This window comes from Rhinatrema bivittatum, chromosome 4 (assembly GCF_901001135.1).
Source record: "Rhinatrema bivittatum chromosome 4, aRhiBiv1.1, whole genome shotgun sequence".
Lineage (NCBI taxonomy): Eukaryota > Metazoa > Chordata > Amphibia > Gymnophiona > Rhinatrematidae > Rhinatrema > Rhinatrema bivittatum.
The window spans coordinates 105467312-105490923 of NC_042618.1; the positions used below are offsets into that span (position 1 = coordinate 105467312).

At 45.1% G+C, this 23612-nt stretch overlaps 1 protein-coding gene across 5 annotated transcripts in view; it reads right to left on the bottom strand.

The window, feature by feature from the left end:
- Window positions 1-23612, bottom strand: part of EXD1 (exonuclease 3'-5' domain containing 1) — a 129777-nt gene that overhangs the window by 89140 nt on the left and 17025 nt on the right. For all 5 annotated transcript variants that reach the window (XM_029598605.1, XM_029598607.1, XM_029598602.1 and 2 more), the window contains exons 3-6: window positions 17941-18009; window positions 3201-3261; window positions 441-571; window positions 59-117 (exon numbers count right to left, since the gene is read on the bottom strand). In XM_029598605.1, the coding sequence (XP_029454465.1) occupies window positions 59-117; window positions 441-571; window positions 3201-3261; window positions 17941-18009 (320 nt within the window). The remainder of the gene's footprint in view (window positions 1-58; window positions 118-440; window positions 572-3200; window positions 3262-17940; window positions 18010-23612) is intronic.

The window sequence follows — 23612 nt, forward strand, 5'->3', positions numbered from 1 at the left end:
AAATAAATAATCAATCTGGTCAGATTAGATGAAGAAAACCGTGCAAAGCCATACTCACAACAGGGCCAAACTTATGCTGGAAGCCATCAATTACAACATATTCCACATCTTCTGTCCCTGTAACAGAAACAAAACCAAACTGAGGTTATTGCCTTACTCCTGCCACAATCTGAGCATTTGCCTAGAATCTACAGGCACCAGAGAACTCCACAAGACTCCTGGTAGGACTGCCCTGTAATTGTTCACAATGCAAAGCAGATACGGCTGCAGGGAAAACATAGCCACCTCTTCCCTGGCGCATAGGCAGAGGCACAATTCAAATCCCCGTTTCTTCTTTCCTTTTCAGAAGAAATGAGCCTGCTAAGGGCAGGGAGTTGCTTTAGCTTATTGTTCAAGTTACAGACCATAATACTGCATGCCGCCTTCTTTCACTCAGTTACCTGCTAGCTCTTGTTTGAAGGCACTTGTGGGGCAGGTCCAAATCTTCTGGGAATTAAAGGCAGGCCCCTCCACAGCGCATCCAGCCATCTGGCTTCCATCCATTGCCACTGTCTCTCCAAACTGTTCCTTACTGCACAAAGAGTGAAACAGCCACAGCCAGAAGGATCTTTAATCTCTGGACCATTTCATCTGTTATGTGCAAGTGATCTGAGAAGTTGCCTGTCCTGCAACTTACCCTTAACAAAAATTATATACATACACAGTAGTGTTTTTTGTTCAAATGAGTGCACGCTAAGTATTATTAAATATATATGAATGCAAGCAGGATTATAAGCTCTTCTTCCAAACCAGTTTAATTATGCACCAATAGTAAAACAAAGCTGCCTCTCAATCGTTTGGTTGTTAGGCATCTCTTAAACCATTTCTTTTTTCTTGTCTCAAGTTTAGAAATCAACTATTTCATTCAGAATGGAAAAAGCAAGCTTACTTACTGTAAAATGTGTTTTCCGTAGGTAGCAGGCTGAATTCGCCATGCAGTCTGGGACGTCCCTCCAGGGCAGCCGAAGCAGAGCTTCTCAAAGATCAGAGCTTTGTTCTGTGCTGCTGCGCAACCTTTCCCACGAGGCGCCATGTTTTCTCCTCAGTCCATAACACAGCTCATCACGCGAAGCAATTAATTTAGAGGCTGATCAGGGAGGTGGGCGGGTCAACATGGTTAATTCATCCTGCTATCTACGGAAAACACCATTTATGGTAAGCAAACGTGCTTTTTCCCCCACAGATAAGCAGGCTGAATTATTAGCCATGCTGCCTGGGAGTCCCCAGCTGAAGGTTGTGAGCGCAGTCTAAAGACTCATAGATGGAGCATAGCATAGTCCTACTATCCTAGCCTGTTACTGTGCACCCAACCTACTTCTGTTGTGGACAGTCTCTGTATCTTGTCGCTGATTGTAGTGCTGCCGAGCCCAGCGCTGCGTCCAAAGAGCCTTGCTGATCAAGACAGTAATGAGCCGTGAAAATATGTAGCGATAACCACGTGGCAGCTTTACAAATGTCTAGCAAAGGTACTTTGTGGAGATGAGCCACTGAAGATGCCACCGCTCTTACTTGGTATGCCTTTGGCGAGCTAGAAAGTTTTGCTGATCTCTTGGTGTAGCAGAAATCCAATTGGACAGGGTTCGTTTGGTCACCAGGAGGCGCGGAGCACTCGAACTGAAGGAAACAGTTGAGAAGTCATTTTCTCAGAATGTGTCCTACACTTATAGTAAGCTAAGGCTCTCTTGCAGTCCAGTGTGTGGAGCAGCCATTCCCTCTCATTCCCATGCGGTTTCAGAGAAACCAAGTTCCACAGTCTCCTCAGGGGTGAACATGACCCGAGGGTCTACCACTGGTGAATGCGTACGAGGCAGTTAAGAAGTCGAGGAGTTCAGTACGAGTCGTGACTCCAACATCTTCTGCGTCACTGGCTTCGATGCTAATGGCTTTTGCATCGATAACTGCTTCGATGATCCCGCCTACGTCAAGTCAGATGACACACCTCAGTGCGTCTAGTCACGACTCATCCATGCGTGCATGCTTAGTTTGACGCAAGCATTGACGGCGCTTCCCATGCACAGTGCTTCGAACTCTGTGTTGCGTCGATTGGCAGTGGTGCCTCCCGGGTGCGGTGCTTCGACGCTGGCCACTGCAGACTTATGCGCTGGCTTTGGCGGCACGTCTCCCAACACCTTCTTCTGTAGGGAAGCGTGGGCACGCATGGGCACCATGGGGGGTTGACTCACCTGGCCTGGTCTTTTCTCAGGCAGCCTAAGGGAGGGTCCCCTAGTTTTTCTCTGGGCGATCCGAGCGCAACCCCGGAGATGAGTGAGCTGACAGGTGCTCCGATGGCAGAGCATAGGTCCACGAACTCTCTTCCCTCAGGTGGGCGGTTTTCAGCGCACATTGGCGCTGGTAACAGGGCGACATCTGACCACAGTTCTTGCAGGAGGACTGGTCATGCACCGGGCCCAGGCAAAGATAACACACTGGCAGAATTTAAAGCCAGGCGGTTTTGGAGCTATGCTAGAGCACTGAAAAGTGCTGTTTTTAGCTCGAAAAATAAATTTGGATATAGGAGTGAAAGCCCTGCATGCAGCCTGCAACGCGGGAAAAAAAACAGACTGAGGAGAAAACATGGAGCAGTGCGGGAAAGAACACGCAACAGCACAGAGCAAAGCTTTGTGATCTTTGAGAAGCTCTGCCTCGGCCACCCGGAGATGTCCCAGACAGCATGGCTAATTCAGCCTACTTATCTATGGGAAAAAATATCTTATTACACAAATTATCTTTGAGGTCTGGTAAGCTTAATAAGGAGGCAAAACAGAAGAGTGACTAATCAGATAGAGTAATGTTATCTCAGGGACCTGGGGCCCACTATTCAAAGATATCTGGCTAACTTAGAAGGGATATTCAGCGGCATGGTTATGCCACTGAATATATCCAGATATATTTTATCTGGCTAACTTTAGACCTGCTATCAAACAGGTCTCATTTATTCAGTTAACTTAACCAGACAAGGCCGAATACTGGCACTTATCCAGTTAAAATAATGTTTGAATGTCTGTAAATATTCAGCCTGCAGCAAATTTTTTCCAATGCTGCAAAAAGAGATAGTGTCCAACTGGAGGGATATTTGTTTCTGACCTGCTAAAACGTACTCCTGTGCACAATTTTTCACACACCAAGTTTTCGCAGATCGGAGGCTCTTCTGTCTGACATACCTAATAGGTGCAGGTGTGGTATCTTCCAAGGCATCTTGCTCTGTCTCATTTATCAGTTCCACTGAAACACAAACCAGATTCCTTTTCAACAGCTTTGCTCAGTGACGCGACTAATGTCCCAGCTCTTATACCACTACTCCCCATGAGATTACATCCCTAGGATCAAGCCACTATGCAACTCTGGTCCAAGTGCCAAACAGGTCTGTTTTTAGGATATCCACAATGAATATAGAGGATATATTTGCATACAACAAGGCAGGGTATCCAACGTATTCATTATGGATATTCTGAAAACCAGATCTGTTTGTGGCACTCAAGAACTGGAGTTGCTTATCCCTGAGTTAGACCGTCCCCTAAACACTGGTGGTAGATCTTGGAGCACATTATAGCTTTCTACCTAATTTTTTCTATAGAAGTCCTATTGAAAACCTACCCACAGATAGGGACCTTCATTTTTATTTTATTTCCCCAGGAATGTATCATTGCTTATAATGAAACAAAACAGGTGAAAAATCAGTGGGGGGAAAAAATGACTAATTTTTTCCACTGATTTTTCTCCCACTTTTGTTATAATAAACCCCGATAAATTCCCAGGGAAAACAAAATACAAACTGAAAACAAAGGCTCCTATCCATAAAACAGTTCAGCTGAATCCTTACTGCCCTGCTCATAGGCTGTAACCAAATCTTCCAGGTGAAGCAGGGAGCTCAGAAGCTAAACAGCTTAACATTTTTTCGTTTAATACACACATCTGTGTCTTGGAGCATAAAGAAAAAGAAAATAGCTTTAAAAGTATTATTGCAGGCAAGAAGAAAAGCTCCGCCTGACCAGTCAGAGTCCATAAAGTGAGTTATTGCTGGACAAACAGGGTTTGATTTTTACCTTTTTCCTCAGAGAAAAAAAAAAAAAAGGAACAGTATGTGAAGTGTGCGATCGAACAAGTATGGCCCTCTAGAAGCAAGCCAGCTGCTCTACACGAGATCTCAAGGATGTCAGCCTTGTCTATGGAAAGCATGATTGAGCAAGAAATAGAACCTGTGTTCAAAGCTATTTTGAAGGCCAGAGGCAACCACAAGAGAGCCTTACAAAGCTCCAGACTGCTTGGGTGCAGGTCTTGAAAGAACAGCAAGCAAGCTGGGCATTCCTAAATTCCATCCTGACAGAAGTAAGGCCAGGGAAGAGTACACTGCAGCTGGAAGCAGGGGAAGCACAGCTGCTGGATAAATCACCTGCCTTTACCCTCCAGAGGGACAAAAGTTTAGAGGAAGAGAATAAAGGAAAATTGGTTTTTACCTGATAATTTTCATTCCTGTAGTACCACAGATCAGTCCAGACTTATGGGTTTTGCTTCCCAGCCAGCAGATGAAGACAAAGAAAGTTTCACAGACACTGTACATAACCCAGTGTGCCACCTGCAGTCCCTCAGTATTGACCTGTACCCAAGCCAAGAGGACAGCAACAACCATAAATTTCTAAACAAACTCCCTCCCCTCCAATGAGCTGGAAAAAGGTGAAGTTGCCCAAAAAGACAATAGAAAACTAATTTTCCAAATTTAATATAAGCAATCAGCATTGAAAACCTCCAACTCCGCCACACAATATACAAAGCAACAGTACAAGTGGCGGACTCTCCCCCACCAAGTAAATGGACATGTCTCTGGACTGATCTGTGGTACTACAGGAAAGAAAATTAGCAGGTAAGAACCAATTTTACTTTCCCTGTATGTTCCCAGATCAGTCTAGACTCCTGGGATGTACCTAAACTCACTTGGATGGGATCTGGAGAGTTCCACTCATAGAACAATCTCACCAAAGCACATGGAACCCAGAGCCCCAACATCAAAACGATGATGCCTAGCAAAAGTGTACAACGACTTCCCAGCAGCCGCCCTACAAATTTCATGCAGACACACCAGTTGTGACTCAACCCAGGAGATTGCCTGAAAACGTGTTGAGTATGCCCCCTAAACCCCCTGGCACCAGGCGCCCTTTAGAAATGCAAGTCGACTCAATTGCTTCCTTCAGCCACTGCACAATTGTAGCCTTGGAAGCCTAACCTACCTTCTTTGGACCACTCCACAGTACAAAGAGGCGATCTGCCCTACATAAAGGTGATCCATTCTACAGAAATCATTAGTGACCTTTAGATACTTCAATAATGCATGCCTCCTATCTAAGAGCCTAAGCTCCTCCGTGTGAGGCATAGAGGAATCCAAATCCAGAAATGCTGGAAGTTCCACTGTCTAAGACTGAATACGGAGACTACCCTAGGCAGAAAAGAAGGCATCATGCATAAAGATACCCACAAATCAGACATCTGTAGGAAGGGATCGTGACACGACAGCGCCTGGTAGCTCTGAAATTCTCCTGGCTGGACAAATAGCCACCAAAAATACCCTTTTAAGAGTCAAGCCCTTAAATGTATCCCTCTTTAGTGGTTCAAACCGAGCCTCACATAATTCTCTAAGGACTAGATTCAGATTCCAAGACAGACAAATGTTCTGCACCTGAGGATGCAAGTTCTTAGCTCCCTGAAGAAACTGTATAACATCCACTTGTGCTGACAAGAGGATATATTGAAATGTTTTTTGATTGCCGTTTTTTTATTGTCTTTAAAATCATGAGAGTTTGCTTTTTCAGATATTAGAAAGACTAGGGGGCACTCCCTGCAGTTAGCAAGTAGCACATTTAAGACTAATCGGAGAAAATTATTTTTCACTCAACGCACAATTAAGCTCTAGAATTTGTTGCCAGAGGATGAAGTTAGTGCAGTTTGTGTAGCTGGGTTCAAAAAAGGTTTGGAGAAGTTCTTGGAGAAGTCCATTAACTGCTATAAATCAAGTTGACTTAGGGAATAGCCTCTACTATTACTGGCATCAGTAGCATAGGATCTACTTAGTGTTTGAGTACTTACCATGTACTTGTAGCCTGGATTGGCCACTGTTGGAAACAGGATGCTGGGCTTGGTGGACCCTTGGTCAGACCCAGTATGGAAATTTATGTTCTTAGGAATTATTAGGAAGAGAATGGCAAATAAAATGATGGATGTCATAATGCCTCTGTATCTCTCCATGGTGAGTCCGCATCTTGAATATTGTGTGCAATTCTGGTCGCTGCATCTCAAAAAAAGAATTAGTTGCATTGGAGAAAGTGCAAAGAAGGGCGACCAAAATGATAAGGGGCATGGAACAGCTGTCCTATGAGGAAAGACTAAGGAAGTTAGGGCTGGTCAGTTTGGAGAAGCAATGACTGAGGGGGGATATGACAGAGGTCTACAAAATCATGAAAGGACTCAAACAAGTTAATGTAAATCGGTTATTTACTCTCTCAGATAATGGAAGGACTAGGGGGGCACTCCATGAAGTTAGCAAGTAGCTCATTTAAAACAAATCGGAGAATTCTTTTTCACTCAACACACAATTAAGCTCTGGAATTCATTGCCCGAGGATATAGTTATGGCAGTTAGTGTAAATGGGTTTAAAAAAGGCTTGGATAAGTTCCTAGAGGAAAAATCCATAAACTGCTATTAATTAATAAGCAATAGTAGCTTGAGATTTAGTTAATGTTTGGGTACTTGCCAGGTACTTGTGACTTGGATTGGCCACTGTTGGAAACAGGATACTGGGCTTGATGGACCCTTGGTCTGACCCAGTATGGCATATCTTATGTTCTTATACCTTTGCACCTTACCCCAGAGACAACCCAATGTCATTAGCTGGACTCTCAGAGAGAGTTAACGCCAGTCCCTTGAACAGAACCTTCCAGTAGGAAAGCCAAAATATGCGACCCCATAGCCTGAACAGGCTGAGGCTGCACTCCATCAACAGCAAACCAGGACTCAAAGACCCTCCAAATTCGCACATACGCCAAGGATGTAGAAAGTCACCTAGCCCGCAATAAGGTGCAAATAACTGCTTCAGAATATCCCCTCTGTCTCAGTCTTCTCCTCTCAGAAATGAAGTCGCAAGACAGAAGTGAACCACCTGACCCAAAAAAAAACAAAACATTGGGCCCTGGTAGAGAAGAGTTGAGTTGATTGATTGATGTCCGAATCTCAGCAGCCCATCTATGGCCATGTTGATCAGATCTAGGAACCATGATTGACATGGCCACTCTGAAGCTACAAGATCATAATGCCCAGCTGTTTCTCTATCCACCGCAATACCTTGTCTACCAGAGGCCACGGAGGAAAGGAAGAAGAATCTCTCGAGTCAATGGCAGAACCAGAGCATTGATTTTGTGTTCTCTTTGGCTGCCATTAAGTTCATATGGGATACCCCCATCTTCCCTGGATGAGAGAGATATTGCTGCCTCTGACTGCTCCCATTCCCTGGGGTCTAACTTTCTCCAACTGAGAAAATTTGCCTGAATGTTGTCCACGCCAGCAATGCGAGACACTGCCAGTCGCCTCAAGAGCTGTTCTTCTCAAAGAATCAACTCCCAGGCCTCTCAAGCCACCACCTGATTCTTGTTTCCGCCTTGACTATTAATGTAGGCCACCGTCGTCGCAATGTCCTATAGGATCCATACTGGACGGCCACATAACCATGGCAGACATGCAAGCAATGCAAAACGCACTGCTCTCATCTCTAACTTATTGATAGGCCAATGGGGGTCTTCTGTTTTGACCACTAGCCCTGCGCACACTGATTTTAACACCTGCCCTCCATCCAGAGAGGCTTGCATCAGTGGTGACTATTACCCAATTTGGAGCCTCCAACTCTGTACCACATTTGAGATTGGTGCGCGTAAGCCACCACAAAAGACCGGCCCTAGCTTCCCCTTCTAATGGAAGAGGAAGATGAAACTCTTCCAATAACGGATTCCAGCAGGAGAGAAGAGCCTCCTGCAGAGGCCACACATGTGCAAACGCCCAATGCATTAATTCAAATGTTGATGCCATAGAACCCAGGACCTGTAAATAGTCCCAGACCCTGGGCACCAAAAGCTCTAACAGTTGTCAAATCTGACTCTGCAATTTCAGCAATCTCTTTCCATGATAAACTCTCTCTGCCAGCATGTCAAACTGAGCTCACGGATACTCCAGAGTTTGAGAGGGGACTAAATGGCTCTGCTAGGCTCACCACCCATCCTAGAGATTTCAAGCACATCAGTACCTTTTGCACCGATTTTCGACAGAGGTCCTCCGATTTCCCATGAATTAGCCAGTCGTCCAGAAATGAATGCACCAACACACCCTCCTTTTGCACTGGTTGCTACCACCACCATCACCTTGGTAAAGATATGTGGTGCCATTGCCAGCTGAAGGAAAGGGTTCGAAACTGAAAATGTTCCCTTAGGACCATAAACCTCAGGAATCTCTGGTGCTCTATCAAGTCAAGAGATGCAAAGAACTCTCCCTTTCATATCACCATTATGATGGACCTCAGAGTCTCCATGTGGAAACGGGGAACCTTGAGACGCATTTACCTTCTTTAAATCCAATATCGGCCGAAACATCCCTTCCTTTTTTTTTTTTCCCCCGGAGCCACGAAATACATGAATATAGGAAAATTGGTTCTCTCCCTTTGTAAAACTTGCCTCCAGGGCATTCCACTGAAGGCCAATTAATTATTGAATTGGATACAGGGGAAAAGAAACAGGATGCTTAATTTAAATTGACCTCTGTCCACACTGAGCATATTCAGGGTCTGAGCCAAAAGACATGGGCCATACTTCTAGAGGTGAGAAAGCCAATTCTCCATCGGAATCCTCTGTTTCATAATCCACATCCCCTTGAACATTACCAGGGAAAGCCTCCCTGCAGTGTTTGCCTGCAATGACTGACAAATGGGAGGCCTGAGCATGTGATCCCTACATAGTAGGTTGCTTCACCTTCGCTAGGCACCCCTGCAGAAAGGTCTTCAGGCCCTGGAAACATTCCACCTAGGAGGAGGACGACGACAGATCTATACCAGAGACATAGGCCCAACCTTGCTCTCTCCAACCTCTGGGGGTCACTGTCCTTGAGAAAAACAGCTTCTGACTGTGTGCCCCCTCCAGCCCGACAAGATGGCATCTAATGTCCCTATGATCCAGACTGGGGTCACCAATTCCACCACTGAAGGGCACATGCTTCCTCGCCCACAGTACTAGATTCAATGCTGCTGCCATGGATCTCAGAATTTGCAAGTAGAACCATAATGCTGGATTCCTAGCAGAACTAAATCTTTGTTCCAATAGATGAACACATCCTATCTTCATATCAAACCGAGGTCCCAGATAATCCAGTGTCTGAGACAGCTGAAGATTGCTCTTGGGGAAAGTGACAATCCATCCCAACTTCTGTAACAATTGAATCACCTGCTGAGTAGCAGATATGCTTTCCTGAAATTACTTTGCTTAAGGGTGAACCAAAATACCTTCCTTATGCAATGTCGCAGCCACCACCACTATGTTTGAAAAAAGTTCTTGGGGCCGTTAACCCAAAGGGCAGACTTGAAACTGAAAATGCCAACATAGCACTGCAAAGTGGAAGCAGTGCTGATGATCCTTCTGGATTGGAACATGAAGATAAGCCTCCATCAAATCCAAGTATGGCAGAAGTTCTCCTTTCTGCACTGCCATAATCACGGACCTTAAGGTTTTCATCTTGAAGTGAACCACCTTCAAGAAGTCGCTGACTCGCCTCGGTTCCAAAATGGGGTGGAAAGACCCTGCTTTCTTCTGTACCACAAAATAAATGAAGAAGCGGCTCAAAACGTCCTCGTCTTTAGGCACCAGAAATACCACTCTTAAGTTGAGAAGTCTCTATAGAGTAGACTTTACAGCTGCTCTTTTTCAGACTGAATGACAAGAGGAAACCATAAAAGCATCAGAAACTGGACAAGTGAATTCCAGAGCATATTCATTTTTTATAATTTCCAGGACTTACTGGTGCATTGCGATTTGGGCCAACTCTCATAAAATAGACAGATGGCTGCCTGTCTCTGGCACTGGAGATAGGGCCCCCAAACACTCATTGCATTACTCTAAAGGAGCTGGATCCTGCAGATCCCTTCTTCAAACAAAAGGACTGGAACTTGGAATAAGGCCTAGACTGGTCCAGAAGAGCTCCAACCTTGTCTGATATTACTGAAGTCTTAAAACCTACTATTGCAAGGTGAGTAACTCCAAGATAGCACCCTTATTCTACCTTCAGGGAGCCTTGGCATCTTTGAGTCGCCTTTGCATCTTTTCCAGATCTTCTTCAAATAAGAGACTACCCTTAAATGGCAATTTGGTCAAATTAGTCTTAGAGATAGAATCCACTGACCAGTTAAACATCCAGGGAACTCTCTGAGCTATTATGGTCGCTATTCTTCTGGCCAAGGAGCATACCAAATTGTAGCCAGCATCTCCTAAGTATGCAGCTCTCAGTTCCAGTGACTGACAAGCCTCCCCTAACTCTCATGAGCATCATGCAGTAGACGCAGCCCAGATCTCACTACAATACAACATGCAGAGATTTGAAGAGCCATGCTCACGGCATCAAAAGCCTGTTTAAGCAGAGACTCTATTCTTCGGTCCTGAGCATCTTTAAGAACCACCCCATCTTCCACTGGGATGATGGTTTATTTAGTCACCGAGCATACCAAGGCATCCACCCTGGGAAAACAACATTTTTCCTTCACCTGTGAATCCAGAAGATGCAGCTTGTCGAACGAACAGGCCCCTTTAAAATGAGCCTCCTGAACCACCCAGTCTAAATCAAACCTTGCACCATCTGGTAAATAGAGAAGAACACAAGAACTTCCTTAAACTGATCATAATAGGATTCTCCTTGGGAGAAGAGACTTTTTTTTTTTTTGTCATCAGCAATCGGCAACAAGCTAAGGGACTGAGAAATCAGTGATGTCATTTCATCTCTATGAAAGAGAAGCAAAGAATTGTGATCCTCTCCCTTAGGAAGAACCTCAGCTTCCTCCAATTCTTCCTCACTATCTCCCAGAGGAAATCTCTTAAAAACTTTCAGTCTTCTGATACAGACAATTCCTCCTCTGGAATGCCCTTTTCTAAGATCACCTTACTTCTCTTTTTTCCTCAGGGGATCTGCATGGGTAGAGGGCCCTGGAAGGGGACATGATATTCCTTTGGGTAGTACCCTGCTCCATACAGAAGACTTGTATGTCCATAAATTCCTGCGAGATTATCACCCAGGGCAAAGAGGAAGCATTCAGTGCAGGGGGAAACAGATTCTACTGCTCTAGAAGCAGCCAATGACCTCTGGCGCAATGCAGAATTAAGACGACGCTCTGGAATAAGAGAAGGCAGCCTGGCCCTCCAATTCATTGCCCTGTGACTAACAGTTGCTAGGGTCTCTTGAGACACTTGGGAATCCACTTCCCTATTAACTGTGTCCCAGATCCTGAGCCACCCACTTGCAAAAAAAAAAAAAAATCTCAATTCAGCAGCTCCTCCCGGGCCACAACACACTGCCCCCCTGCATCTTCCAAATGTGGCAGGCTGTGCAGAATACGGTTGTCCTCCTGTTCTCTACTGATGGCACCAACTAGACCATGCAGTTTGCAGCACTGAGAAATGCAGCCCAATTACAATAACCCCCCCAGCAGAGAAGTGAAAACTGTCCCCAGAGAGCCAAACCATTGCTCCTGCAGTACTGCATCATGCCACCACTGAAGCAGGTCCTCCAATTTTTTTTTTTTTACTTTATTGTACCAGCTTCAGAAGCAGAGAAACCTTAAAGAAATAGTCCCCTCTCTTGTAAAGATAGGAAGGAGGAGGAGGGAGTACTTCCCCAAGTCCCATGGTTCTGGATTACTCAACAGAAGAAAGGTGCATTCTTATACCTCTGGAGTTCCTGTCTGTTTGTTTGGTTTTTTTTTTTGGTTTTTTTTATCTAAACTCAACAGAAAGAGAACTAGTTTTTCATCTCAGGAGCTCCAAGAAACCAGTCTACCAGGCCCAAATCCACAGCACAGATTGCTTATCTACCATCTGCTGGAGAAAGAGAATACCGGTGTCAGCACGGATGCATATAAGGAGTTATATCAGCGAGCCTGTTGATCTCTGTCTCTATCTGCTGGTTGGTGCGCATAACCCACTTGTCTGGACTAGTGTGATTGGATGAAGAGGAAATCTCTGTTTTGAGGAAATCTTTGTTTGTGTGCCTTGACTAGATTGTAAGCTCTACAGAGAAGGGACTGGCAAAGAATATAAAAAAAAAAAGACCTATGTTATGAAACATTATAGTTTCTTAGGGTGAATGATTGAGAGTTCAGGGTATCCTCTTTATACAGAACATAGAGGACCTGCACTAATCCCAGCTTGCTGACACCCTTATTTGTATAAGCTTCTTCGCCAGTTCAATTATTGGTTTTGGAGTGTCTCTTTCCCTCTTTGGCTACTGTCTGGTGACTACTTTATTCAGACTTTCAGTGTGGTTCTCTCAATGTGCATCTATACGGCTCAACATACATTAGTGGAACTACAGAAGTCAGAAGTAGTAGTAGTAGTAGTTTCAGTTTCAGCAGTAGTTTCTGACTTTCAAGAACAGTTTTTCAAAAAGAAAATTGGTTCTTACCTGATAATTTTTGTTCCTGTAGTACCACGGATCAGTCCAAACTCCTGGGTTTTGCCTCCCCTCCAGCAGATGGAGACAGAGAAGTTTTGAAAGACTCTGCCTTTTATGCCATGGTACCACCCACAGTCCATCAGCATTACTCAGTGTCAAAGCAGAATGGTTCAAAACCAAACTATATACATGAACCGTAAACTTGAACTGGATCACCAACTCCAACTGTGAGCCAAACCTGGTAATTAGAGTAAACAAAATTGATCTGCAGACCAGAAGTAGACCTCCCGAGATTCTATCACTTATATAATTGTATTTAGTTATCTAATTTCCCCTGCTTTTCCAGTTCCCAGTTGTATTCCCTTGTTTTATTGTAACTTTCTTCTCCTTCTAGTTAATATTTAATGTGGATTGTTAATGTTATTGTTAAGATCTTTGTTCCCTGTAAACCGATTTGATTTGTATCACGAAAATCGGTATAAAAAAAGCTTTAAATAAATAAATAAATAAGTAAACAAATGCTGAACGAGCAGACTCTCTATTACCTCTATTCTCAAGGAACTACACGATAAGCCTTTAGCTAACCCAGCTTGAAGGTAACACAAAATATCCGGCACGGACACCCGGGTAGGAACAATCTCTCGCTCTACACACCAAGACTTGAAGATCTTCCACACTCTGACATAAGACAGGGAAGTGGAAGTTTTACAAGACCTCAAAAGTGTAGTCCCAACAGCGTCCGAATACCCTTTTCCCTTCAGACACTGCCTCTCAAAAGCCTTGCCGCTAGACAGAAGAGATCAGCCTGGTCGAAACAGACAGGCCCTTGATGCATTAGGTTTGGAAGATCTTGAAACCGCAGGGGACCCGCCACCGCTAGATTGACCAGATCCGCAAACCATGGATGACGCGGCCACTCCGGAGCTATTAGGTTCACTTCCGCCGGGTGGAGCTCTATTTGCCTGAGCACTTTGCCGATTAGGGGCCAAGGCAGGAATACGTAAAGCAGGATGTCCGTCGGCCAGGGAAGAACCAGAGCATCTACTCCCTCTTCTCCCGTGTCTCTGCGGCGAGTAAAGAAGCGTGGGGCCTTGGAATTCTTGAACGTCGCCATCAGATCCATGCAGGGTGTGCCCCACGTGTCGCAAATGAGCTGAAATGCTTTGTCGGCCAACTCCCACTCTCCTGGATCGAGTCGATGTCGACTGAGGAAATCCGTGTGAACGTTGTCGACCCCAGCTATGTGGGACACCGCTATGCTAACTAGGTTCTGCTCTGCCCAGCTGATTAGCTGGCGAGCTTCCAAGATTACTGGCTGGCTTTTTGTTCCTCCTTGGCGATTGATGTAAGCCACCATGGTCGCATTGTCCTACAGCACCCTGACCGATTTCCCCTTGAGGATCGGAAAGAAGGCTTGCAATGCCAGCCATTATGCCCTGGTCTCCAGACGATTGATGGAACATTGAGACTCCTCTTGGGATCATTGGCCCTGCAAGGACTTCCCAAGACAAACTGCTCCCCAACCAGAGAGGCTCACATCCGTGGTGACCACCATCCATTCTGGAACTACTAAGAGAACCCCGCAACTCAAGTTGTCAGAGAGTAGCCACCAATTCAGACTGGATCGTGCGGACTCCGTCAGAGGCAGGGTAGATGAAATTGATTGGAAGCTAGATTCGACCGGGAAAGCAATGCTGATTGTAAAGGATGCATGTGCGCAAAAGCCCATGGAACCTGTTCCAGCATAGACGTCATTCAGCCCAGGACCCTCAAGTAATCCCAGACTTTTGGAGGATGCTTGGACAGCAAGACTTGAATTTGACCTTGCAGCTTGACATTCCATTCTGACGTCAGAAACACTCTGCCCTGTTGCGTATCAAATAGAGCCCCCAGAAATTCCAATGACTGGGAGGGAATTAGACGACTCTTGGCAAGGTTGACAACTCACCCAAGCACTCGCAATAGCTGAAGTACCTGGTGGACCGCTGAGTGGCAAAGTGCCTCCAATTTCGCATCAGCCAATCGTCCAAGTATGGATGTACCAACAATCCTTCCCTGCATAGTTGCGCTGCCACCACCACAATTACCTTGGTGAATGTCCTGGGTGCTGTATCAAGGCCGAAGGGCAGAGCTTGAAACTGATAATGATGTCCTAGGATAGTAAACCTCAGGAACTTCTGATGGTCGGACCGGACTGCGATGTGTAAATACGCGTCCATCAGTTCTAGGGATGCCAGAAACTCCCCCTGTCGAACTGAAGCAATGACGGACCGCAGCATCTCCATGCGGAAGTGGGGGATCTGAAGACATTTGTTGACCTGCTTTAAATCGAGAATGGGCCGGAAGGTCCCCTCTTTTATTGGTACGACAAATTAGATGGAGTAGCGGCCCTTTCGCTGTTCTGACGGAGGCACAGGTGTAATTGCTCAGAGGTCGAGAAGACACTGCATCGTCTCCTTTACTGCCCGTCGCTTTGCTGCATATCCACATGGTGAGACCAGGAACTAATGCCGGATCCGACGTGCAAAATCTAAAGCGTAGCCATGTCTTATCACAGAGAGAACCCACTGGTCCAATGTGAGTTTAGTCCCCTCCTCATAAAACAGAGACAGTTTGCCCCCTACAACCGGAACAGAGGAATGGCCCGGCCGCACATCATTGTGGAGACTTACCTCCCTGTGCGGACTGTGTGTTACCAGGTCTACCGAAGCATTGCCAAAGAAAGGACTGAAACCACGACTTTTTGCTAGAATTCTTGTGAAAGGAGGAAGTGGAGGTTCGGGGGGGGGGGCTCAAGAACTTCGACCCCCATGAAAACGAGACCTAGAAGAAAAGGATCCTCTCGACCTTGGTCTGTCCTCTGGCAGTCAATGAACCTTATTCTTGCCTAGGGACTGTATCATGTCCTCCAGCTCCTTTCCAAAAAGGAGCTTGCCCTTAAAAGGCAGGGACCCCAACTGGGATTTAGAAGAAACATCTGCAGACCAGTTTAGTTACCACAATAATTTACGTGCCGAGACAGCAGAAACCATGGACCAAGCCGAAGTCCGTAAAAGGTCATAAAGGGCATCCGCACTATAAGCAATCACAGCTTCAAGGCGCCCCGCCTGAAGAACTTCTCCTTCAGACAGTGATTCATTGGCCTGTAGCTGTTGCACCCAGCGGAGGCCCGCTCTCAAAGAAAAACTGCTACACATTGCTGTTTGGACTTCCAGCGCAGAGACCTCAAAGATCTTCTTAAGATGAAGCTCTAGCTTTCGATCCTGCAAATCCTTGAGGGCCATCGACCCTGTGACTGGTATAGTGGTCTTTTTCGTGACTGCTGACACCTCAACAGCCACCTTGGGAACTCTAAGAACATCCAAAGCTTCCTCTGGCAAGGGATAGAGCTTGTCCATCGCTTTAGTGACTTTCAAACCAAAATCCAGGGTGTCCCATTCCCTGAACAACAGGTCAGTAATCGAGAAATGGAAGGAAAGGAAGTAGGAGGACCCCTCAGGCCCAACAACACAGGATCCATAGAACTTAACCGAGATTCTTCTTGTGGAGCATCAATTCCCCTAAAATAGCGGGAATAAGAGGTCCAAGTTCCTCCTTCCTAAATAGGCGGACTATCTTCGAGTCGACTCCCTTGGCGACATGGGACTTGCGAGCAGCACTCTTGGGGGGGGGGGGGGGGGGGGCTGGGCTGGTAGGTCCTGAACATCCGGATCAGCAGTGTCCAAAGACATGTCCGAATCGTTCTGGGGCGTCACTGTCCTTAAGGAGCGCTTTCCTTTAGCGGACTTCCTCTTTTTTCTCAGATGTGGACCACTTCTTGGCCTTGGAAGGTGGAGTTGAGATGGCCACTTTGCCAGCAGAATGCTTTTTGCTGGACTTCCTGGCCTTATGTAATAATAAAATAAAGTCTGAGGAAAAAGAAGACTATGAAGAGCAGTCGAATCTGTCCCAGTGTCATCCCCCTGTGCATTTGAGTCAGCAAGCACAGCTAATTTGCCCCGTGATGCTGGCTGCTGAGGAGACAATGGTGGCGGGAGAATCCCCTCCCCCATCATGAGTTGTGCCGCTGAGATGAAGGAATCTAAAATGGCGCCCTTTCCCGCGCTCAGCAGGAACTGACTGGGGGAAGGAGACTGCAGGTTCCCGAACGCTTGCAAGACTGATTGCATGTGAAGAACTACCCCCCCCCCCCACCCGGCAGCTGCGGAGGTTCCCTCGCCTCAGGGGAGACAGGCCAAACATAAGCTATCCCTTGAGATGCGCGCTCGCACAGAGCCGCACTCGCAGCACGACACCCTTTGCGGCATGAGAGCAAAAAAAAAAAAAAAAAAAAAATCAAAGAAAACTTTTTTTTTTTTTTTTTTTTTTAATTAAAGTCAGCAAAAACACGGCAATGAAAATGAAAGCTTTGCTTCTCAGCCGCAGCAGAGAAGCAAAGGAGAGCCCAGGAAAAGAAATAGAAAAAAAAACTGGTCAGCAAGGCGTTATTTTCTCAAACCTGCCCGGTAACTCCTGGGTCTTGGTCCTGCTGGGGTGAGTGATCCGGGCTCCCCGGTATCACCCTAAGCACTGCTGCACTCTAACAATAGGGCCCTTAACCCCTAGCCGCAGCTGCCTCACACTCCGGTGGGGGGGGGGGGGGGGAAGGTCCCCTCAGGACCTGTCAACCCCCCCCTGGGAGGCTGCTCTCCTTCTTTGGTTTTTTTTTTTTTAATTAAATTAAATCCAAAGTCCTATCTAAGACTGCTTTTTTTTTTTTTTTTTTACTAAGTAATCACTACAGACTGAGTTTTGCACCTCCACCATCTGCTGGAGATAGAGTAATACTGACGGACTGTGGGTGGCACCTTGGCATTCAAGGCAGAGTCTGTCAAAACTTTTCTGTCTCCATCTGCTGGAGGGGAGGCAAAACCCCAGAATCTGGACTGATCCGGGTATGTACAGGGAAAACCAAATTAAGCATTTTGTTTTGGTTGTACTCAGGACTAACAGGGGAAAAATAAAAAGTGGTTACTATGTTCTGCTCTACCACTTGCGTAGTCTCTGCTGTGGATTTTTTTTTTTTTTTTTAAACATGCCCTGATCTGGTCATTTTGCAGAGAGAAGAAATAGACATCTATTGAAGACAACTTTGTGTCCAAACATTTTCCCTACTTGTGGCTGCTTTTTTGGTGTGACACTACACAGGATCTAATGCCATACTACACAAACAAAAGAAATTCTTACCATTTACTATGTCACGACCAAAAAATAGTTTAACTCCTGGAAGACTCCTGTTGGTTTCTAAGTCCTTAACTGAAGGGAAAAAACATAATAAATATCTGTCATAGCATAATAATATAAATGTTGAACTATCAAAAGAAGGTACTGTCAAAAAAAAAAACCCCACAGGATCCAAAACAACTGCATTTTCCAGTAGTTGTATAGTACATGGGAACAACTTTGCCTAGCTATGAGTAACAGAGCACAAGAAGAACTTGCACAGAATCATTTCAGTCAACAGACAGCTTTATGAAAATGTGTTGTATACCCAAAGATCTTGTAACACAGCAGCATAATAAGGGAAGAGATATGAGAAGTCAGACTAAATTAGGTAGGGTTCTTCTAGCTCAGCTAAGGAAGTGGTAGAATCTCTGGTGTGCACGCAGAGAAGCTGTAGACTCAAATCCAGAGCTTCCCAGTCAGAAAACACTTTTGACTAAAGTAGCAAAAATGAAATCCTCAGTGATCAATATTACTTCTGAGAAAGGCAGGAAATTCATTTCCTCAGGTTGCCTAGAAATGAGGCTAACAAATAAAACAAGAACAAATATATATATATATAGTATTATATGTATATAGCATTTTTGTGCATTCAAGTAGACTAACACAACAGCCAATCTACTTTGTCTCAAGTTGCCTGTCAGAGAAGATCTCATATCAGTGTTTCAACCCACTAAAGAGAAGTTGAACTAGGATTTCCAGCTCTAATTGAGCAGTCAATGAGATTTGAAAACATTATTCTCCAGAAGCTACTGTACTTCTCTTCCTGCAACCTTACAGTCTCATATATATAAGTGCATTTTATTGAGAGGGTATTTTGTAAAACACAAGATAGAAATTCAAAATTTACCACATCTAAAAAAATTAAAACCAACTAATTGGCCAAGAATTCTCACTATATTATCCTGAACCATTACAAAAAAAGATGCACACAACCTGAAAAGAAAATTAGTTTCTTACCTGATAATTTTCGTTCCTGTAGTACCACGGATCAGTCCAGACTCCTGGGTTTTGCCCCCCCCCCCCATCAGATGGAAACAGAGAAGTTATCAAAACAAACTCCGCCTATAAATAGGCTGGTGCCACCTTCAGTCCGGCAGTATTACTCAATGTCAAAGCAGAATGGAACTCTCAAAACCATAACTATATACAATAAAAGAAACAAACCGGTCCACTGAACCCTCTTAGGACCAGAACCTTGAGAACCACTTGATGACAAAAATTCACATCTCTGCCAATCTGAAATAACAAAGTATATAAGAACCGAGCAGACTCTCCCTTTCTTTCATGTTTCTGATGAACGGGATTCCGGACTGATCCTTGGTACAACAGGAACGAAAATTATCAGGTAAGAAATTAAATTTTCCTTTCCCTGTACGTACCCGGATCAGTCCAGACTCCTGGAACAAAGTCAGCATGGCTTTACCCAAGGCAAGTCTTGCCTCACAAATCTGCTTCACTTTTTTGAAGGAGTTAATAAACGTGGATAAAGGTGAACCTGTAGATGTAGTGTACTTGGATTTTCAGAAGGCATTTGACAAAGTTCCTCATGAGAGGTTTCTAGGAAAAATAAAAAGTCATGGGATAGGTGGCGATGTCCTTTCGTGGATTACAAACTGGCTAAAAGACAGGAAACAGAGTAGGATTAAATGGACAATTTTCTCAGTGGAAGGGCGTGGGCAGTGGAGTGCCTCAGGGATCTGTATTGGGACCCTTACTTTTCAATATATTTATAAATGATCTGGAAAGAAATACGACAAGTGAGGTAATCAAATTTGCAGATGATACAAAATTCTTCAGAGTAGTTAAATCACAAGCAGACTGTGATAAATTGCAGGAAGACCTTGTGAGGCTGGAAAATTGGGCATCAAAATGGCAGATGAAATTTAATGTGGACAAGTGCAAGGTGATGCATATAGGGAAAAATAACCCATGCTATAGTTACACAACGTTAGGTTCCATATTAGGTGCTACTACCCAAGAAAGAGATCTAGGTATCATAGCGGATAACACGTTGAAATCGTCAGTTCAGTGTGCTGCGGCAGTCAAAAAAGCAAATAGAATGTTGGGAATTATTAGAAAGGGAATGGTGAATAAAAAGGAAAATGTCATATCAATGTTCCATCAATCGTCTGGAGACCAGGGCATAATGGCTGGCATTGCAAGCCTTCTTTCCAATCCTCAAGGGGAAATCGGTCAGGGTGCTGTAGGACAATCTACCTCTGTATCGCTCCATGGTGAGACCGCACCTTGAATACTGTGTACAATTCTGGTCGCCGCGTCTCAAAAAAGATATAATTGCGATGGAGAAGGTACAGAGAAGGGCAACCAAAATGATAAAGGGAATGGAACAGCTCCCCTAGGAGGAAAGTGTAAAGAGGTTAGGACTTTTCAGCTTGGAGAAGAGACGGCTGAGGGGGGATATGATAGAGGTGTTTAAAATCATGAGAGGTCTAGAACAGGTAGATTTGAATTGGTTTTTTACTCTTTCGGATAATAAAAAGACAAGGGGGCACTCCATGAAGTTAGCATGTGGCACATTTAAAACTAATCGGAGAAAGTTCTTTTTTACTCAACGCTCAATTAAACTCTGGAATTTGTTGCCAGAAGATATGGTTAGTGCAGTTAGTATAGCTGTGTTTAAAAAAGGATTGGATAAGTTCTTGGAGGAGAAGTCCATTACCTGCTATTAATTAAGTTGACTTAGATAATAACCACCGCTATTACTAGCAACAGTAACATGGAATAGACTTAGTTTTTGGGTACTTGCCAGGTTCTTATGGCCTGGATTGGCCACTGTTGGAAACAGGATGCTGGGCTTGATGGACCCTTGGTCTGACCCAGTATGGCATGTTCTTATGTTCTGGGATATACCAGAGCCTCTTTACCTGGGATGGGATCTGGAGAGGCCCGCTCAAAGCACTCCCTCTCCAAATCCTCCTGAAACTGGAGCCTGGACATCCAGTCTGTAATGTCTTGCAAAAGTATGCAAGGATTTCCACGTAGCCGCCCTGCAAATCTCCTGCGGTGATACCATCTGACACTCTGCCCAAGACGCCGCTTGCGAACGAGTAGCGTGGGCACGCAGACCTGTAGGAAGGGATCTACCACGAAGGATATAGGCCGAACTAATAGCCTCTTTTAGCCAACGAGCTATAGTAGTTTTGGACGCCTGCTGTCCTCGTTTAGGACCGCTCCAGAGCACAAAAAGATGGTCAGTCACACGAAACTCATTGGTAACCTCTAGGTAACGCAGCAAAGCTCTGCGAACATCGAGCTTCCTCCGGAGGAACAGGAACAATGGCCCCCAGTTGCAGAAGGCGGTACAAGGTGTCCAGGACCACCCGACGCTTGGTGTCGTAACCGCAGAGAGAAATGAGAAGTCTGCTTTAGGGCGCCGTGCAAAACCTAAAGCGTAACCTTGTTTTATCACGGTAAGCACCTACTTGTCTGTTATCTTGGCCCATTCCTCGAAGAACAGGGACAGTCTGCCCCCTACCGCAGGCACCAGGGAATGGGCCGGCATCCCTTCATTGTGAAGACTTGGCTCCCAAAGCAGACTGGGATATACCAGGTCTGCTGAACCGGCAGCCGCGAAAGGACTGGGACCAGGACTGTTGCTTGTTTGGGGCCTGCCGAAAAGAAGAAGCAGGCGCTCTACATGGCCGAAATCTTCGATTTCCAAGGAATCTGGCCCAGGACGAAAAGGAGCCTCTGGACTTTGGTCTATCCTCCAGTAACCGATGAACCTTATTCTCTCCCAGAGACTGGATCATATCTTCCAGGTCCTTACCAAAAAGTAATTTGCCCTTGAAAGGCAAGGATCCCAACTGTGACTTGGAGGAGACATCCGCCAACCAGTTTCTCAACCAGAGGAGTCGACTAGCAGAGACCGCCGAAACCATGGATCTGGCAGACATCCGCAATAAGTCATGTAGTGATTCCACACTGTAGGCCCCTGAAGCTTCCGGACGGCCTGCTTGAGCCGCCTCCTCCGCTGACAAACCGGCGTTGGCTTGTAACTGTTGAACCCAGCGGGGCAAGGCAAAATTGCGCATATAGCCACTTGCACTCCCAGTGCTGAGACCTCAAATATCCTTTTAAGCTGCAACTCCAACTTCCTGTCTTGCAGGTCCTTGAGTGCTGTAGCCCATGTAACAGGAATTGTGGTCTTCTTGGTAACTGCAGACACTGCCGCAACTACCTTGGGCACTCATAGCAGCTCTAAAGCATCCTCCAGCAGAGGATATAGCTTATCCATGGCCTTACTCACCTTCAAGCCCAGGTCCGGGGTATCCCATTCCCGGAAAAGCAAGTCCATAGCCGAGAAATGAAAGGGAAAACAGGGCCTCTCAGACCTAGCGATACCGGATCCATAGATCCCAATTTGTTGTTTTTTTTATTTGTAATATTTTTATTGACAATAAGAAAATACATATCAACGGCATGCCAACTGATATTCAAATACATAAATCAACCTACTATAGCTGCCGTACAGCTCACAAAGTATATGCCAAGTGTATATTGAAGTTTGTAAACCATTCCCTCCTTGCCCCCCCCCCCCCCACCCCAAACGCACACAGCATTTCATAAGAAAACACAAAGTAAATTGACGTACATTAATATAAGTGGGCGCTTGATGACCTATGGTATGGTAACATCAGCACCCTGGAATAACATGTGTACAAAGCACTATCTGTAAAAGAAGCATACAGCAACCAGAGATATCTGAGAACCCCAGAGTAGTCCATTAAACCCAACAGTTTGTAGAGTTCACTTGCAAAAGTCCAGACCCATAATTACCTGTGAGTAAGAACTACAGGGAAGGTGAAAATATTCAAAGTTAGAACAAGATTAAAGCATACTAGTTTAGATAGAAGAGTTCGAATGCCATTGAGGTAAAGGAAGCCACACTTTTTGAAACTTAGAAGTGGTCCTATGTTTATGTGCGGTAATTTCCCCTAAAGTATGTATGTGGACCATCCTTTTTTGTACTTCCTGTATAGTGGGTACCGAAGGGTCTTTCCACAGATGGGCTAGAGCCCCTCTAGCTGCGGTCACAACAAACTTAATAAAAACATTTTGAACCTTAGATACGCGAGTGTTGTCCCTATTTAGTAGTGCTTGAGAAGGTGTGAGTGAGATGTCACTACCGTAGACTGCTGTCAGCTATTGAGATACCGACATCCAAAAGATTTGAATTTTAGGGCACTTCCACCACATATGAAAGAAAGTACCTGGTTCCTGGCATCACTTCCAACAGTGATCTGATATAGTAGGTTGCATCTTGTGTATTCTGTCTGGAGACAGGTACCACCGATATAACATCTTGTATCCATTTTCTATGTGTGAAGAAGAAAATAAGACCCTTCCCTAAGGATTGGCTAATGCGTTTCCATTCTTCCACCAACCAATTTTCATGAAGATCCCTTTCCCATGCCACAATATGGGGTGATTGGAGAGAAAGATCCCCAACTAGCATAGTGTACAGACGTGAAACATGCTTACATGCTTTAGCTGCTTGCAGGCAAAGAGCCTCAAATGAAGGTATCCCCAGCAAAAGCTCCCCTTTCATCTGGGTTTGGGAAACAAAGTGCATGATTTGTAAGTAGAAATAATGATCTTTTTCATCAAGA